Source organism: Squalius cephalus (genome assembly GCF_949319135.1).
Source record: "Squalius cephalus genome assembly, chromosome: 22".
NCBI classification, from domain to species: domain Eukaryota; kingdom Metazoa; phylum Chordata; class Actinopteri; order Cypriniformes; family Leuciscidae; genus Squalius; species Squalius cephalus.
In genome coordinates this window covers 10,718,831-10,739,469 of record NC_137143.1, presented here as the reverse complement: position 1 = coordinate 10,739,469, position 20,639 = coordinate 10,718,831, and the positions used below count along the sequence as shown (strand labels likewise).

The 20,639-nt window shown below is 39.7% G+C and overlaps 1 protein-coding gene across 2 annotated transcripts in view; it reads left to right on the top strand.

Annotated features, from left to right (window-relative positions):
• Nucleotides 1-15,916: 15,916 nt before the first annotated feature.
• Nucleotides 15,917-20,639, top strand: part of ttll7 (tubulin tyrosine ligase-like family, member 7) — a 177,777-nt gene continuing 173,054 nt past the window's right edge. For both annotated transcript variants that reach the window (XM_079857474.1, XM_079857473.1), the window contains exons 1-3: nt 15,917-15,989; nt 16,977-17,111; nt 17,845-17,966. In XM_079857474.1, the coding sequence (XP_079713600.1) occupies nt 15,965-15,989; nt 16,977-17,111; nt 17,845-17,966 (282 nt within the window). In that variant the 5' untranslated portion in view covers nt 15,917-15,964. The remainder of the gene's footprint in view (nt 15,990-16,976; nt 17,112-17,844; nt 17,967-20,639) is intronic.

The window sequence follows — 20,639 nt, the reverse complement described above, 5'->3', positions numbered from 1 at the left end:
TCGTCATTCCAAAAGGGAAACCGATGCTGCAGGCTGCAGATACACAACCATAAACAAAGCAGTGCATTACTGTTTTGAATATCAATCCTGTTAAACACTTTCTTTATTTCACTCCACTCATGTTAATATTGAAATATTCGCCAAGGAACACTCAGGTAAGATGACGTAACATTAGAACAGCCTTCTATCTGTACCGTTTTGGGGCAATTCTGCGCAAAACTGTCACATCCATAACACCAACACAATGCCATGGTATTTAGTTGGCGTTATGGATGTGACATTTTTGCGTGGAATTGCCCTTTGACTTCTTTGCTCGCTGTTTTACTATTATCGTGCACTGACTCTTTCACTAAGCTGAATAGCCAATCAGAGTTCCCTCCTTCACCGATGGCCTGATGCCGATTCAACATGTCGAATCTACCGAAAAAAAGCAGACGAGGACCAATTTCTGCCAGAACACACTGAGAAAACTTAGTCGGCAGACGCACAAAAACTGCCCAACGGCCGATCGTCGGCTTGGTGTGTCCCGGGCTTTAAGCCCTATTCGGACGGTAATCATTTATCATCGGGATGTAAGGTAATTTCACCATTTTCAGGTGCAAGTTGGTGATTTTATTGCTTTCCGAATCCAGAATGTCAGTGTTTTTCTCCCACCACCTGCGTTGAAATTCCTTGCCGAATTACCTTCTGTTTATTGACCAAGGGCTTGTGGTAATTAAATTGCTGTCCAAATCCACATCTCAGATTTTTTCAGAAGGGATCAATCCAAATATCATTCTGTTAAACCTTTTTGACCACTGCCAAGCACTGTACTATAACTGTTGTGACACTTTTATTATTAAAATGCTGGAAACTTAAAAGAATAACATTGTCACCACTCCACTATACAGTGTGTATGAGCTGTTAAAGGGGGGGTGAAATGCTCATTTTCACTCAATCTCCTGTTAATCTTGAGTACCTATAGAGTAATATTGCATCCTTCATATCTCCAAAAAGTCTTTTGTTTTTTTAAATTTTTAACAGAAAGATAGACTGTACCGAGTCTTTCCGGAAAAAAACGAGCGGCTGGGGGCGGGCCCTGTGGGCGAAGCTTAGCTGTGCTAACGCGCCAAGCTAGTGACAACACACAGAGACATTTGTTCAACAAACAGTTTTACTCACCATCCGGTTCCAACGCACGACCGCGAACCTTTATCATTGTGACTGCTCGATCCTTAAGCATTAGACGATCTGCAAATCCGTCGATATGGGCTTTGTTTATAAAACAATCATCGTCGAAATGCAGGGAACAAACAGTCTAACAGTTACACAACTCCGTTTATGCTCAGGAAAACAAACTCCATCCACGGGTTCCTTAACGCTGGGTTCTTTGGGAATCTGTGCAGGGTTGTCTTGCCCTGGCAACCAAAAACACACTTCTTTGGTGACATTGACTTCCCAAAAGCCGGGCAGGGCGCTTTGATGGCGAACTGCTTTCACTCTCTTGCTCTAGTCTACGAGTGCGCGCGCGGCCGCGATCTTACCGGAGAAGTGCCCTTAGGACCCATATAAGGAAATTCCGCCCTATCTTACGTAAGACAGAGCCATACTCGAAAAAAACTTTCCGAAACTTGTGACAAACCGGAAGGAGTATTTTTGTTCCATTGAAGTCAACAGGGTGCAAATTTTAAAAAGAGGATAACACGGTGTAGGCAACACCGATTTTTGTCGTTGTTCTCTGTATTGACAGCACTCCAAATGTACAAAAAAATGTTAAAATGTCAATGTTAAAATTGACCGGAGTTCTCCTTTAAGGTGGACAATGTGTTTAATTTAAAATGATGATGAAACTGTTTCCAAATTTTCAGCGATGAAAGCACAATCGGGTTAGTGGTGTATTTAGAGGGGCGTCGCAAATCGGGATACAATTTGAGGCTCTATAGCTAAGGCAAAGAGGAGAGGTGAAAGTGGGCAACCTTGACGGGTGCCACGAGAAAGAGAGAAATAAGGAGACGTTTCAGAGTTCGTTTTCACACAAGCTGATGGAGTGGAATATAGTAGACAAATCCATGATATTATTTTAGGTTCGAACCCAAATTTTTGTAAGACCGTGAATAAATCCCTCTCCACTCGGTCAAAAGCCTTCTCTGCGTCTAGCGAGATAGCATTTCTGGCCTTGATGACATAGGAGTCTACGTATATTGGAAGACAACTGACGACCCAGTATAAAGCCAGTTTGATCATCTGATATAATGGACTGGAGATGAGCCTCTAAACGTTTGGCCAATACTTTAGCTTAGGGCTGCACGATTAATCGAAAAAAAAAATCACAATCTCGATTCAAACATAAATGCGATCTCATTTCTTAATGATGGCGATTCACTTCCGTGTATTTCCCTGCATTCAGATCATGCTGCATTCACGCGTTATTGGTCACACTCACACAATAACAAAATAGGGTTGTGATGGCTGACCGACATCACGATGGAAAGCCACCATCGTGATGTCACGCCCCCCACCCTGTCGTGACGTGAACAGTCTCTGGATCGGCAGACATGACCTGAACAGTCTCTGGATCGGCAGACGTGACGTGAACTGTCCTTGGATCGGCAGACGTGACGTGAACAGTCTCTGGATCAGCAGACGCGACGTGAACAGTCTCCGGATCGGCAGACGCGACGTGAACAGTCTCGGGATCTGCAGGCGTGACGTGAACAGTCCCCGGATCGGCAGAACTCACCCCTCACCTCCTCCCCTGCGGCCTCCACGGGTCCCAGAAAACCTGGCCAGACGGGTTCCCTCAAAACATTGTCTATGGACAGGGGTGTTAATTGACCAGTCGTCTGCTGTGCTGACGAAAGAGGGTTCAGGGGAGCTGACCGCCATGGTCTCCTCAGTCTTACGCGCACACAAGGCAAAATACTCAAACAAGGAAATATGAGACCCTGAATTTCCTCCAGGTGGAAAAACCTCACTCCGCGGTATCCACATGTTGGTTAGTTCGTTCTGCAATTCCGCCGTGCTTGCTGGATCTAATGATGGTCGGTTCGTTCTGTCACAATGAGAGTCGAAGATCCAATTGCAAGCAAGCAGTTTATTGACAAACGGGTTGAACTGATGGAAACACTCAAAACACCACGATTAGCAGGCGGGCGACCTGGAAGCAGATATACAGGAGAGGATGAGTGATATGAATAGTCCTTGAGCGGATGACAACGGGAACTGGAAGAAGAGGACTCCAACGATCTCCAGAAGTCTGGGAACACAGACGAGATCGATCCTATTCCATTATTCCTAGCCGCAGAAATAATTCCATCAGGAAACTCAGACACCGGAGCTGGTAAGAGAGCATACACAAGAGTAACAAGAGTAACGAACCGACAACATGCAATAATCACTCCCGCTAGATATAGGCAGCAAACAAACAGAATTAACTAGCTGCAACTGCAGACTGATTAAGTGATCAGCTGGTTTCTAAGCAACAAACAAGCAAACCACCCACAGATCCCACACCCACAACATATCAACAGATACACAAAACCAGACACTGTGACAAATATGGTCATAATCCATAAGCATATTTACAGACATCGCTTGAGACTTGATATGAATATTATAATTAAACTTTATTTGGAGTACTTCTTTATTGCATAATACACATTTCTTAATATTAAGCCTAAAATGTGTTTTAATATCACTATTAGTAATGATAGTATGATCTCTGTATAATATCAATCTTTAAATACAAGATATTTAAAGTGTACCTGAAGTATACTTGCAATAGTTCCACTTTAGCACAATAAAATACTTGTTGGACATCAGCACTATTTCTAGATAACTAAAGTGCATTAAGTACAAAATTAGTTGTTCCAATTTATCAGACTTTAAGTATACCAATTTAGTATAGTAAAAGTACAATTGCAGGGTATTTATATTAAGTACATAAATATGTAAATGTATTTGTAGTATACTTAACATAAAATAAATGTATTTCAAATACATTTTAGTATATTTATTTGTCACTAGGTTAAATCTGACCTGTCATCAACATTTGGCTATTCATTTTCATCAATATCACAGTGAATATATTCGTTGTTCATGACGAATCCAGTCTTGACATTGCTGTGCAGTTATGTCATAGCAAGCCTCATTAATGAAAGAGGATGACATGTTCATGAGGATGGAGATCATACACCTTCCACCTCCAGGTACTTGAATGGTTGCCCATTGGCCAAAAAGGTGTCCACGGTGTCTGGTTTTTGCCAGATTGAAACCAATGGGTTACTTGTGATGATTCAGAGTTGGGTCTGTCTGCGGTCTGCAAGAGAGAGGCGTAACTTGAAGGGGCGTAACTTGAAGTTGTCCAAATCACACCGAACCACACGAGATGTCAGAACGAGATTTTGTTGGCAAGATGGCAGCTCGTTTAGAGACAACAGTAAGAATATTTTCCAGAGATAACCGAATAAATTGAAGTGTATAAGTCACTTTCATACAGTAGTAACACATTTTGGTATTGTTTCTGGAGTTGATAATCTATTAAAACTCAACCGTCCTCGCTTAGCGTTGTTAAGCAATATTTTACATTCTGGCGGTATAATAATGCTGCCTTCTCGTGCTCTCGGAATTCGCTCTGTGCACGGCGACCGTTGACGTTCGAACTTGAGTGTGTGGGCCAGTACATCTGACAGCGAGAGATAGAGACAACAGCGACCGAGTTCCATCTGTGGTAAATTACCACAGAGATATTTTTTCACAATGAGTGATTTAGGATTCAGAGTGGTGACTTGCCTTTCAGAGGGTGACAGCCTCAGCACTTCATCGTTATGTACCGTTTCGTCACGTTACAACAGATAAGTCAGCTTTCATGCATTCCCCGTTGACGCTGCGGTACGGGCTGAGTGGATGCAGAAGATCCGGAGGGATGACTTCAACCCGACCAAATTCTTAAATGCATATAATTTTCAGTGTATTTCACCTGTGCATTTATATGCTTTTGTAGCAACAATGGGTTGTACATTAATATTAATATTAGCTCAAATGATCTATAGGGAATTTTAATAATTAATCATGAATATGATTAATATTTTGTATGTTACAGTTACATTAATTTATCGCAGCTGAACTAGATTGATATATGAACGATTACCATAACGGGTCATGGTTCGTCATTAATACATCAATTGTTCTTATTTCAGCTCGAAGTTATGGGATAACTTTAATGGAATTAATTTAGTTATCAAACAATCTGTTTGTCCAGCAAACATTGAACGTAAGATTAACTTAACTCTCAAGGAAAATTATCCTTCTTACAAACACGAGAAAGAGTATCTTTTTCAGGCCTTGAAAAGACACTCTCGGTGTTTGTAGACTAAAATTAGGTTACTTAAATCGTAGCCTACCAAGATAAAGCATATAGCTAAGATCGAACATTTCAGGGACTTAGTAACATGAGCAATTAAAACAGAGTCAATCAAGGATATATGGAATTTAATAATTGGACTAATACATCGACCTAAGGAATATATCAAACTACACAATACACACGGATTATATGTCTATGTACATAAAATACAGTTAAACAATACAAGATAACGAATAACAGTGAGAGAATAAAATGATCAGAATTAGAAAAAGATAGAATGACAGAAAAGGATGAGAGAGAGAGAAGGATGGGAGACGAGATCGGAAGTGAAAGCAAACATCTGTGATCAGAGATCGCAGTTGGCTATGGCAAAAATCACAGACAAGTAACCCTTAAGAGACAACAAAGAAATCACATTGTAAGTTCAATTCAATTCAATAGTTCTCTTTGTATGAGGGAGGAAGGCAGGGTTCTGCGTGTCTTTAGGAGCAGCGCGAGTCGTCTGAGGGGAGACGTGCGCGTGCCGTGTTTCTTTAAGAAAACAGGGCTTGCTTCGGTGAGCGCGGCCGCGGGATGTTCAAGTCTCTTTAAAGTTGGAGTTGCTTGCTGAGTGTGCTTCGCTGAGTCCGAAGACGAAAATAAAGATAAGACTTAAAGAAAATAAGAGAAAACGGAGATGAAAGCAAAGCTCTCTACGGAGTCATGGACTTCTCTCAGATGAAGTGCTCGTGCTCGTGCCCGTCTTGTAGGAAGAGGAGCGCGGTCGCGGACTTTCGGATGGAGTCTTTCCTTTGAGTTGAAGTTGCTGAAGTTCACTTCGCTGAACGTAGGGAGAGTCCGAAGACGGAAACAAAGAAAGACTTAAATAAAATGAAAGAGAAAAGAATACTCCCTAAACGGGAGGCATGAATCTTGAAAAACCTCTCACGAAAAGTGCTCGTTCTCGTGTCTTCCTGGATCGGTCTTTATGGGAAAACTCAGCGTACGCCTACTTGCGTACGCTAACCAATCATCTTAGAGCATCTCGGGCGGGAAGATCTTTCTTTTGTCTTGTCAAGCAACTAATCTGCATGGTTTATGATGGTATGAAATTTCGTCATTTCTACCCAGAAAGATTGTATATACAGAAGATTACATTTTACAGTACTCTAGCATGTATGAGTGTTTTAGTCAGGATAATACGGTTATCCAGATACCAAAGATGACAGATTAAACATTTAAGCATACAAAATTACACTCAAAAACACGATTATAGGCATTTTACATGTGGTTAATATACAATAAAATTGTAGACACTTAGATTGTGACAGGTGAAGACATCTAAGCACCAAAAGGAATATATTTGAAATATTTACGGTACTTTTCTTTGGTGAAAAGTGTCTGTGTGTGTAATGTGTGTTTTGGAATGTGTGTGCGTTGCGCCCCCGTTATCTCCTTTGCTGGATGAGCTTGGGGGTAGTGAGATCGGGTTACGGGATGCGATTCTATTGGGAGAACATTCTTCAAAAATGCATTTCAGAGCCAAACACTCGAAGATCATGACTATATGATCAAATCAACGCTAATCAACATGCATAATAGAATTGTACAGATATTAAGTTGAACACAAAGGATGTTGGTGTGTGTATGTGTTCGAATGTCTTTCAGAGTTCAGGCTGTTTGGTGAACTCTTGCCCTTCCGGGGGTGGGGGTGGGGGTCAGGACGTGTGTCCTGTGAGTCGGCGAGATTTGAAGCCTTCTGCTCAACGCTCGACTTGTTATAAATGTGTCATGTTCTAGCGAGGCTCGCCCGAGTGGCGCCCTCGTTGGTCAATCATGCCCCAAAGGGGTCGTAAACAGAATGCCCCTTTGTTTACTCAAGAACAAACGAGCTGTGTCTTGCAAATCAGGAGTCACCAATTCAGAACATCTGGCCGGATAGACTGTCAGTGTCGTTACACTTTCTATTACTGCATTTATTTTTTGCAAGTGAGATGAGTAAAAACCATGTTTCATAAATCATTATCTGTCTGGTGTTTATAAGCAGCACATACAATATTGTAGGCTACTACGTGTAAAATATACACAAACTTATCTATATTAAATTGTTTGTGGTAACGTTACCTACAGTAAAAAATGTAAATGTAAAATATGTGATGATAATATTGATCGAGCAATTGATGTAGGCTAAGTAAGTAAAAATATATGCGCAGAATTGAGAAAATAGTATTTATGGAGATAAATTGTAGCCTATCACAGGGCAAACAATGTGAATGTTCACGGTGCATTTTATGCAAACAACTCTAATCGTAGATGTAACTCTATATTTACAGTAGGCATAATTGTCATTGCGTATGTGTATGCAGCATGAGTCAAATGCAATCTTCTGTTCCTGAATAGTTGTATTTCATTCATTAATCTGACTATGCATCCGTTCATTTATGCATAGTCACAGGCCATTGGCTTGTGTGATAGTAATATGGATCTTAGTAGCTAGTATTTTAAGTGACAATTGATTCTATAAACAACTATAAAAGATAATTTTCGGCTTATTTTCAGTATCATAAGATGTGTTTGACAGCAGTGCATTTAGCTGTTCATTAGTGTTGTCAAAAATTAATTGTCAGCACATCAAGCATACAATATGACATGAAAAGATGTTTAAGAATATTTATAAAAAATTCCAATTCCAAAAGGATATCTATATTAATGCTTGCTCCAAAGTAGTTGAGGTGGAACAAATAATGGAAAAAACAATACATTGCAAAATGGTTTCTAGCAATACATTATCAATACCCTGCCACTAATGCAGATTGCAACTTGCTTTACTGTACAGACAAAACAAGCATTTGAAAATGTAATCTCAGAGGATTCTGTTCTTAAACAGCTAAGAATCCATTAAATTACCTCGAGTATGTTCAGTTTATGTTAAACTCGTGCGAGAGCGATTTACGAGCGATCGCGAGAGCGTTCTCTAATCGCTCTCGCGGTCACTTGAAAGTGGGCGTAACTTGAAGGGGCGTAACTTGAAGTGGGCGTAACTTGAAGTGGGCGTAACTTGAAGGGGCGTAACTTGAAGTCTTGCAGGGTGCAGACAGATACTATTGATGATTCACAGCAGAATTCAGCTCCATCAGCCTCTAAAACGATAATTTGGTATGGTAAATTTGTTTAATAGAAACCTGATGCTTCTTCAAACGGCAGGCAATAGTTGGAAGGCTGATTGATGCCACACTGGCAAAGATGTCATGGCTCTCCTTGATAGCTGGCTTTATGCATAAACACGATCTGGCACAGAACAAAAAACACGATGGGAATATAAAGGAAAGCTAATGAGGGGTAACATGAGAGTAATAAATAACTAACATGGTAACAAGAGGGCGGTGTGACATCTGACAGTTGAATGCATGGCAAACACAACAGTACCACACATGCCGAAGCACAAGGCGAACGAACACAAACACGACACGCCAAAGCGAGTGATTGGACAAACAAGACAGCCATGATCTCCGGACGAACAACGGCAGAGACATAATACTGGTATCATCTACCACGCCCTCTGGAGTCCAGCAATCTCCTGACAGTATACACAGGGACCCCGTCAACCAAACGGGGTGGGGGGAAGGGAAAGACACACTAGGGTTCAGAGGGGAAGAAAAAACTGGTTTAACTCGAGTCATGGAAGAGGCAGGTCCTTGGATAGCCATACCCTTTGCCCACAGACATACTTGGGCGCCGGAGTCCGACGACGGTCTGATGCCACCTTGGCACGTCTCCCTGCCTGAAACAGGACCTCTCGGGCTCTTTTCTAGGTTCTCCGTGCAAACTATTGAATATAAATCAAAGTGAAAGTAAGTTGCAGACGCTTAACACACAATCAGCTTCATTAAAAGTAAAGATCTTACCAGGGCTGTTGCTGCTCTCATTTATCAATATTACTCCAAATATGCGCACTTTTGGACTAAGAACCCTAACGGACGCTGTCTTGTGCACTATAGGCTCGTTTCCACCGAGCGGCACGGTACAGTGCAGTACAGTATTTACTGTACGCAATTATTTACCTTTCGATTGTCAGGAGTTGTGAATGCTACCAAGATTACGAACAGTACCGTACCATTTTTTTGGGACCCTTCTGTTGGGGTACTTGTCACAGTAGTCTGGTACCTAAAAGGTGGAGCTAGACTCACAGCAGAACGTTGATTGGTTGACAGAGAATCGTCACTTGCAGTTGAAAAACAATACCATTGCAACACAATGTTTTTTTGTCTTGTGACAAACAGCTACATGCCGAGAAGCATGAACAAGATCTGCTGTATGTCCTCCATTGTTGTTTACTGTATAGATTTCTTCTTTGCACGAGAATGAAGTCGATTGCTACTTTCCGGCATACTTTTGGCGGTGGAAATCAGCCGGATCAGGGTTTACCGTCCTGAATCATACTGTAATGTACTGTGCTGCATTGTACTGTACTGTACTGTCCTGCGGTCAAATATTGAAGCTGATGTCTTAAATCTTTCTAATGATATTAAGTTTGTTTAGATCAAGTAATAGTGTGATGTTGTGTGTGCTCTATGACTCCCTCTACAGCTGAGAGAGGTGTTAGCAGGAAGTGATGCAACATCTCAAAGGAAAAAAGGTGTGAGTGGATTGTGGGTGGTGGAGCTGTCAAGGTGATGCATGATAGTATGAGATTACTCAAGCACTCATTCATCATTTACACGCCTGCCTGTCATTGTGTTGCTGTCTTGTGCTGTAACAGATTGACTGTACCTTCATAAATTGCTTGAACGTCTCTTTTAGCAACTGTTCTAATTGCAGTATGAATTCATAATTTGGAAATTGTATTGATAAAGCAGATGCTTTCATGCATATATTTCATTGCAGTGTAATGCATTGAGCTAATTGCAATAACACAATGGTGACAGGGTTTTCTTAGAGGTTTTGCAGTTTATGAGTCATCCCTTTGTGGCGATGACACTTTTGAGTCAGAGCCCAGAGACTTTTTTGAATAAAGCACTGAAGCAAATAAATGGAGAACTTGGACATATAACGGCTTACGTTCCCCTCCATTTTCTGTCAGTAAAGGGAAGTCATTAGAGAGATAAAACAATGTTTGAGATTTATCAATCTGTAGAAAATTCTTCAGCATCTGGTTTCATCAAACCAATTTAAGAAAACCTATAGTGATAATTCATTTAAGATTACAAGGGTTTTCTTACAGTAGATTTAAGGGTTTGTTGCAACCATTTCCAGAGCCGTAAAATAAAACATTCATAATCAGTCTGGGGTGCGTTTCCCAAAAGCATTGTTAGGCAACTATGCTCGCAAGGTCCGTCGTTATCAGCATAGTTCAACGAGTCAGTGTTTCCTGAAACCGTAGCTCAAAATGAGGAACTACCCCTGATTAGATTTAGTCATTGATATTCATTGAGATGCTGAATGAAATATTTCCATTACTACATAACAAATTTTCTTGTTTTAGGAAACTTCATAGAATCAAACCAAAACTATAAAATTAATACATTTCTACAAATGTGTCTAGAGGACCACCTACAGTTCTCCCCTATTAACCTATCAATCAATCATTACACGTTTTTATCTGATTACATGCAGGTTTCCGATTGGAAAAACTTGCACAAGACTTCACAATCATTTGAGACACACAGAAATACAGTAACTGGTGTAAACATGCAAGAGTGTGACCAAATGGCTTCAGGCATTCCCTTGAAATTTTTATTTATAATTTAAATCTGTAAATCAGCCATTTTATGTTGTTTTGTTCTTTGTTTCATTCTTGATCAGTGATCTGTTTGTATGTCCTTTATTTGTATGAAATCAGGTATGTGCAACTGCGCTTTACAAATTTACCACTAGAAGTCAGTGTTGTGTTATATTTTGCCACTTGGGTTGCCATAAAGTAAGTTATGGTTGAGGCATAAAAGTTAGAATCATTTCATTGAAAAAATAAATAAAAAAATTGTATATATATATATATATATATATATATACATACAGGTGCTGGTCATAAAATTAGAATATCGTCAAAAAGTTGATTTATTTCAAGAATTCAACTTAACATGTGAAACTAATATATTATATAGACTCATTACATGCAAAGTGAGATATTTCAAGCCTTTATTTGTTATAATTTTGATGATTATGGCTTACAGCTTACGAAACCCACGAAATCAAAATCTCAGAAAATTAGAATATTACATGAAATCACACAGTAATTACACAGTGATACCATGGTCATTGAACCAGGTTTTGGTTCTTTTGGCAGTGTGGGCAGATGCAAATCCTGCTGGAAAATGAAGGAAGCATGAAGTGCTCTGAACATGTCCTGGTAGACGGCTGCGTTGACTCTGGATTTAATAAAGCACAGTGGACCAAAGTCCTCTTTTCTGATGAGAGCAAATTTTGCATCTCATTTGGAAACCAAGGTCCCAGAGTCCGGAGGAAGAATGTAGAGGCACACAATCCAAGATGCTTGAAGTCCAGTGTGAAGTTTCCACAGTCTGTGTTGGTTTGGGGAGCCATGTCATCGGCTGGTGTTGGTCCACTGTGCTGTCCACTCAACGCAGCCGTCTACCAGGACATTTCCAGAGCACTTCATGCTTCCTTCAGCAGACAAGCTTTATGGAGATGCTGACTTCATTTTCCAGCGGGATTTGCACCTGCCCACACTGCCAAAAGAACCAAAACCTGGTTCAATGACCATGGTATCACTGTGTAATTACTGTGTGATTTCATGTAATATTCTAATTTTCTGAGATTTTGATTTCGTGGGTTTCATAAGCTGTTAGCAATAATTATCAAAATTATAACAAATAAAGGCTTGAAATATCTCTCTTTGCATGTAATGAGTCTATATAATATATTAGTTTCACATGTTAAGTTGAATTCTTCAAATAAATCAACTTTTTGATGATATTCTAATTTTATGACCATTACCTGTACATACATATATATATATATATATATATATATATATATATATATATATATATATATATATATATATATATATATATATATATATATATATTGTAACTTTACAAAGATATGTATATAAAAAAATAATTAAAACTATTTTCTTTTCCACAAACAGAATATAAACTATTTAAAGTATTGTGCACAAAATTAATTTAAATTTATGTATTTGGTAGATGTTTTATCCAAAGTGACTTACATTGCATTTAGTTTTATCAGTTCAAAGCACACTTTCTCAAGCATAAAACATAGACATTTTAAGGATGTTTTAATGATATTGTCATTTTGAAATGTTTTTAATCTGTAAACTATTCCCTCTCATCATGCATAAAATAGTGGTTCTGTAAAAAAAACAGATAAATATATTTTGAGTTACTTGCAAGGTGGTAAATTTGTATATATATATATATATATATATATATATATATATATATATATATATATATATATATATATATATATATATATATATATATATATAAGCATAATATTGGGAACATTGATCTTGGAGTGAGTTTCATCGTGTTGACTGTCGTACCCGAACGTGACGCGCTGTTTGAATGCTAAATGGAGAATGACTGAGGAGAGATAAATTTCCATTAACTTTAACTTAACGACTTAAATATTCATTAGTACCTAACATTAAGCTATTGAATGGCTTCAGAAACCTTGGAATATAGTGCACAAAAACCGTATGGTGCTTTACATTGTTCTATGCATTTAGTGGGGCTTAACTATAACACAGAATAGTGCGCACAATATTGGATGTCACTGAGAAGCCGCAGCCGCGGCGGGGATGATTTTGGGTGTGGCAGCCCGCCACCACAGAATGAATGTAGCGGAAACTTTTTTGGGGCATTTCAACAATCTTTAACATATGAGATACAGTTGTAATCAAAATTATTCAACCCTCATTGCAAATCAGGTTTATTGGCAAAATGTACAGACTTTCAGCTGTTTGCAATGAACAAATCAAACAAAAGTAATTGAAATAGCTCAACACAACAAATGTTTCAAGTGGTTTCCCCAAATTCAACTGAAAATGCAACTTTTAATGACTTCTGCAGTCTCAAAATGATTCACCCCCTGAATAGAATCCTTCACAACAGCACAAATCTGCAAAACAGGTGTTGTCTCAAGCACACCTGATGCAACTAATCAAGGGCTTCATTAGTTGCACCAGTTGAGCTTGAGCTAGTACACATAATGTATATTGTTGAGTGTCATGTTTGACTGCATGTTAGAAATATGGCTTAGTCAAAAGAATGGTCTAAAAACTTAAGAGAAGATATCATCGCCCTTCACAAACAAGGAACAGGATACAAAAAGAGAGCGAAGGCACTAAATGTTCCTAGAGACACCGTTGTAAGCATATAGCTCGTAAGTTCAAAGTTAAAGTAACAATGGTTACACTACCTGGATGGAGCAGAAAAAGGAAGCTATCAATGGCTGCAACCAGATTTCTGAGAAGGCAGGTTCAGAAAAACCCTTGAGTGGTAAAAGACCTACAGCAAGACTTGGTGGCAACAGGCACTGAGGTTTCAGATTGCACAGTTAGGTGCAAGCTGAACTGTTTAGAGAATTTAAGGCTCTTAACTTCTCTTAACATAACTCCAAGACGTACACCACTACTGACCCAAAAGCATAAGGAAAGTCATCTCCAATTTGCATAAAATCATATTTATAAGCCACAGAAGTTTTGGGATTCTGTTCTGTGGAGTGATGAAACAAAACTGGAACTTTTCAGCCCTATGGATCAGTGGTATGTCTGAAGAAAGAAGAATGAATCATATGCTGAAAAGAACACTTTGCCTACAGTTAAGCATGGTGGTGGCTCGGGGATGTGCTGGGGCTGCTTTGCATCCTCTGGCACAGGAAACCTGCAGCGTGTTGAAGGCAAGATAGATTCATTTTTGCATATCAGGAGATCCTAGGAGAAAACATCATGCCGTCAGTGAGGAAGCTAAAGCTTGGTCATTGGACCTTCCAACAGGACAATGATCCCAAGCATACCTCAAATTCCACTAAGGCTTGGTTCCAGAAGAAGTCTTAGAATGTTCTACAGTGGCCGTCACAAGGCGTAATTCCATTACAGATTTGTGCAAAACTCTTGCGATTTTTTTTCTAAATGTTGACAAAGAACTTTTGCGAAATGACAGCATTTCCATTAACCGATGTTATGCGACTAAAACTTTTCGACTGACTCAGTTATGCGACTGACTTCACTTTTTCCTCTCGCAATAAGTCATTCCAAAAATCATAGTTGGTTGGATTTGAAGAAGGCCATTGCAGCACGCAAACCCAAGAATATTACTGAACTAGAGGCCATTGCTCATGAGGGATGGGCTAAGATTCCTCAGAGACGTTTCCAGAAGCTGGTGTCTGGTTATACATCTCGTTTGCAGCAGGTCATAACAGCACAAGGGTGTTCTACTAAGTACTAAAGATTGCCATGATGGGGTTCGTTAATTTTGAGACTGCAGGAGTCATTAAAAGTTGCATTTTCAGTTGAATTTGGGGAAACCTTTTGAAACATTTGTTGTGTTGAGCTATTTCATTTACTTTTTGTCTGATTTTTTCATTGCAAACAGCTGAAAGTCTTATCAATTTTGCCAATAAACCTGATTTGCAATGGGGGTTGAATAATTTTGATTACAACTGTATGTTGAATATTGTCAATATATTTGTGAAACATATTTATGCATTTCCTCTAAGCTATCATCCCACTCACCTACTAAAATTTTGATTCAGATTCATAATTTTTAAATGGGACCTATTATGCAAAATTCACTTTTAGATTGTCTTTGAACATAATTATGTGTATACACAACCATCCTATTGTGGTAAAAATGTATCCACTCCATTTGTTATTTTAAGTCTGAAACAGTCGCTGCGTCCTTAATCGCATACTGTCTAAGTAGGTACTACATTTGAATTTACTTTGCGACCATTAAAAAAGTAGGCTACTCTCTATATAGTATGAATATGGGTAGTATGAATGAAATTAGGATGTACTGTACTACATCCACCACTGTTGTTTGACATCCTTGTGTCAAATCCTTGTTTTTGAGTTTGATGTTAATATAGAGCATGTTGTGCTGTTAGACGTGTGCTTTGCTGCGTGACAGATTACAGACATGTAAAGCGAACATTAGAATGTTAAACATGGAAAATCTCACAGGCTGATGATCCAGTGGCGCTAATGTTGCGTTTGCTTGACAAGAAGCAGACAGACCCTCATCGGCTGAAGCCCCCATCAGGCAGCAAGAGCTGATCAGTGAGGTGAAACCTGCTGTCAGCGGCACTGATGGGTTTGAGTGACACAGCAAACGTTTGGCCAGACTGTGCAGTTCCCTCGCTTTTCTTCTTTGTCTGACATTACCAATCTTCCGCTTTCTCTCTCTCTCTTCCTCAGACACCTTGTCTATATGCCCATCTGTGGTTGTGTGAACAAGCCTTGACCTCTTTCCTTATAGATATCCGGTCTACAACCAACCTTCACCTCGTCCCCTGCCTCATGATCTAAGTGGACAGATGATATTGCCACCTCCTAAAACTGTTGTCACAAAGACAGCGAAGAGGAAGTAGATTGGTGCCAAACTGTGCCTCAAAAGTCTTTGAGGCAGTAAGAGATCAGCTGTTGGAGATATGCCCTCTCCCCCCAATGATGGAGGTAAGTTTGATACAATTACAACTGTGACCCCAAAAGCCCACCCAGAATACCAGAGCATACATGCCCAATGCCCAAAAGTAAAGTGCTTTTAAAAACTTGAAATTTGAAGGTTTTTAGTTTTAAGGAGTTTTAAAGTTTGAAGTTTAAAGGTTTTGAAGGCCATACGGTCTATCATAAAAAAAAAAAAAAAGTTACTCTGGATGGTTGCTAGCTAGAGTGTTGCTCTCCAGATGCTAGTACATGTTATCGCATTGCTAGCATGTTTCAGATAGATACTATGCTAGTTGCGTGGTAGAGAGATTAAGGGCCATATTTTAACGATCTAAGTGCATGGTCTAAAGCGCACGCCGCAATTGCACTCAGGGCTTGTCCGAATCCACTTTTGCTAGTTTATCGACGTGAAAAATGGTCCGCGCACCTAGTGTACACATCGCATGGTCTAAAAGGGTTGTCCCTCTTCTCATAATAAGTAATGTGTGTGTTTTGGGCGAAACATGCAATAAACCAATCAGAGTCTCATCTCCCATTCCCTTTAAAAGCCAGTTGCGCTCGCGCCATGGTGGATTCACTATTTACATGATGGAATTTGCAAGCGGAAAAACTGAACGCTTCTCTAGCGAGGAAACGGATCTGAGCAGACCATCTATGGGACAAAGTGTACGTGCATTGTGGACCCACCTATAGGCGCACATTACTAACGCGCTCTTTAAATAACAAAAAAAAAAAAAACTAAGTCTATGAGATTTTTTAATTCTCATTTTCAGGAAAACCGTAAGTTGATCAGTTAGAAAAGCTAATAACAAAATGAGTCAGATCAGCCTTAAGGTCTGTGCCGAGTTTGGTAGTTGTAGCTTTAAAGTTCGAAGAATTACAGTCAGAAATTTTAGAAGAAAAAGTTTAAATGGAATATCAGTATGTTGGCTTTCTCAAGCCAAGATAAAAACCTTAGTGAACTGTCAGTCACTAAATGTTCTACATGTTCCACAGACAATCAAGGAACGTCCCCCATGAACATACCACCGGCACTATCCAATCAGAATGGAGTAAAGAGGAAGGTCCACACCAAGAAGAAGAAGAAGGGTTTCATCACAGCCAACGTTGCAGGAACAAAATATGAGATCGGTAGAAAAAACGATTTGTTCATTATGTCAAACTTGTTGATGAAAGGGGACATTCACACAAAGCGTTTTGGTATTTAAAAATGCAAGATGCATACAAGTCAGTGGAACTAAAAAAATAGCAGACTTTTAAAAAACAAATTTTATTAAACAACAATATAAAAAGACTAAACAGTAGACCTACTTTTTATGCTGCATAGACAAACATGAGAATTACTGACACAATTTTTTCACTTTTTTTTTTCTACATCAGCCTGGAATTTTTAATTGTTTTTATTACTTATTTATGAAATACAAGTACAAGTATAATTCTTTACAGTAAATCTCTCAATTAACAGTCATATAATTACTTAACAGGCATGTCAAGATTTCTAGCTTTGGTTTAACCGGATTTCAGTCTAAGCCACACCGATTTGGTTTTATCCAGTAATGCTGATATTTATGGAAAAAACAACATGATGATTATAATATTGCCAATTGCTACAGCTATGCAATGTTTTTTTTGAAAGACAATGAAATGCAGACAAAACATTCTTAAAGCACTTGGGTTGATGCAAAAGCATAAGTCATGCATAATCATTATTAAAGCATGAGTTTTTATTTAAAGTAAAGAACAAGATTTCTGTGGATGAATTCTACTAATGAAGTCAGTTGTTTGTGCCCACTGAAAAAGAAAGATGATCCAGTATTGTCAGAGTCAATGCATATCAAAGGAATCTAATTTGATTTATTTGCAGTTCGTATCGTCATTGAGGAGATGACCTTTCATAAAGCCAGAGATGAGGATGAGATGGCCAATCTCATCTGGAACGACTCTGCCGTGCAACATGAGAAAATCGCTGAGCTCAGGAACTACCAGGTACTCTGATTTTCCTTTCAGTTCAAAGAATGAAAACAAAAAACAAACAAACATGCTGTTAAGGTTTCCTCTTATTTTCCCTGGATTAAGAGATGTGACCTTTACCATGGCTTATACTCATTTCCCCATCATCCTTCACAGGCATTTGCAGTTTAATCAGTTTATCAAATCTCAAATGGACACACTGTAACTGCTCTAAACGAATTGGTTCCGAAACTTAGCTCAAGGTCTGAGCGCACTACGAGATCTTTTACAAATGGACTCTTGCCTTTACCGGCTTTTAAAAACTGTTATGGACAGAGATCTTTTTTTCATGTGCTCACTAAAACCTGGAATGAGATCCCACAGCACATCAGAACTATCACATCAAGAAGACTATTTAAAATAACATTTGCTCGCCATTTAATGGACAGGTATAGCTGTGACCATTGAGACGGCTCTATAGCCCCTCTTGTTGTCCAATATCTTGGTTTGTGTGTCTGTTGTTGTCTCTAGCTGTTTAGTGTGTGAACTTTGTTGTGTATGTGGTTTATATGTTCTGCAGAGCAGGAACCTGCTGAAAATCAGTTTTATACTGAGCCAGGCCCGATTGTCCTTAATCTTTTCCTGTTTTAAAAATATAAATAAAATAAAAATAAATAAAATAATCAACAGAAGTCATCTAATGTACTGTATATAACCTTTATGGCTAAAGTACTATACAGTATTAAAGCATCAATTGAGGTCACCTGAGGTCAGCAAATTTGTCAGGAACAGATTTGAACCAAAGTCCGTTTTAGGGCAAGTCAGTTCATTCAGCAGCCATTGAACTGTGGCTGCGTTCGAAAGATTAGCAATCGTTCAACTTGTTCCCTTGCTGCAGGCATACCCTAAACTGATTTCAGACAGGCTTCTGAGGCGGCATAAAGGTCTAATGATCTACAACAAAATAGAGAGACTATTGTGATAACCAAGCAATTATTTACTTAAGACAATATTAATTTCTTGCTTGAGATAAAATCAGGTGCCATTTATTTTTTAGCTCAACTCAAGGGATCAAACACACAGGGGTGCTTTTCCCAAAGCCAACTATGGTCGCAAGTTCTGTTGTTAGCAATAGGGTTCCAACCAAGGGTTGCGACCATAGTTGGCTAACGATACGTTTGGGAAACGCACCCCAGGATAGTAGAATAACATAGGCAGTGAAGGATACATATATGTTGCCTTCAAAAATCGATCAGATGAAGGTTGACGGGATGTGTCAATCTTTGGATTCGGACATTCCTTGTTGGCTTCCTACCTCTGCCTGCAGAAGAAGAATTTTTTACAATTTGAATGCAGCCTGTGTTTCAATAATATATGTCAAACCAGAAATAAAATCTGGCAACATAAACTTAGCTTAAATCAGGCCAAAAAAAAAAAAAAAAATGCGCATATATGTTGTAGAGTAAACAAAAAGCTGACAATACATCTGTTACGGCGGGGCTATATGAAGCGCATGATGAAGACGAAGGAGATAACAATAACAGTCTTTATCATAATCCACAAGGTAAACTCAGGAGAAATGTTGGAGAAAACACAACCACATCTTATATCAACAAGATGGGACAAAGAACCAAGCAAAATGGAGTATAAATACACAGACTAAATGAGATAATTAATTGAACGACAAGTGAACAGAATCATAATCACAGGATCAAACAGGCACACACTAGGAAACTAGAGATTGGCGGCTGACTTGAAGCAGTTGCATGCCGGTTAGAAATTGTGTCCGACTTGAGACAGCGCATCGCCATGTGACTGTGATGTATAGCAAGTATGGCAAGATGCGAGATCAGCCGGCTGGTTCATTCTGACGAATAGGAATCTCGCTAGAGAGGCCAATCTACTTTGAGTGAAACTAAACGAGCCAATGCACATTGGCATGCAATCATTTGCATCAGCTGTTCAGCCAAGCAGCACGGGTATATAATGAGCAGAGGGTGCGACTGCACTTCAGTCTTTTGCTTCGGAGCCAAGCACTTCAATGCCTTCTACAAACTCCCAGGAGATTGTGAAATTCGAGCCAGCTTTTTTTTGGACCTCACCATTCTGGTGCGGGTGTGACAGCACAGCAGCTCGAGCAGTCTTTTTTCTCTCTCTTCCTCTCTTTTCTGTTTTTTGTTTTCACAGCTGGTAAGGTGTGCAGGTGAGAGCGCTCAAAAGCCGTTTCACGGCTGGTAAGACCAGCGAGAGAGAGAGACAGCGCACATTCCTGTCTGTGCTCGCGGTGACCGATCCCCTGCGTCCTTCAGCACCAGTGAGAGCAGTCCCTAAAAGAGCTTACACAGATAGAACACGTCTTTCTAAAGATAACATTTTATCTGTGTGTTTCTGGATGCGGTCGCTATCTGGGATCGCGGGATGGTCACGATTGCTGTGTCTGGGCTTCGAACACGCAAACCTTCGTGGATGAGTCATGTACCTATTGTGGGAAGATGACCATCTCGGAGCTGCGGTTGAGACTCTCGTTCCTGCAAAGGGGCGGAGTCCCCGTGCCTGCGCCTCGATCTAACCCTCCTCAGAGGGTTGCTTCGGGCACTGACACGGGAGACCTGAGGATCACGGTGAGCGTGCTTCCTTTGGGGAACCAACCCCCTAGGAACCCTCATCCCTCTCACACTCCGCAGCCAGTAGAGCCGCCAACGGAATGTG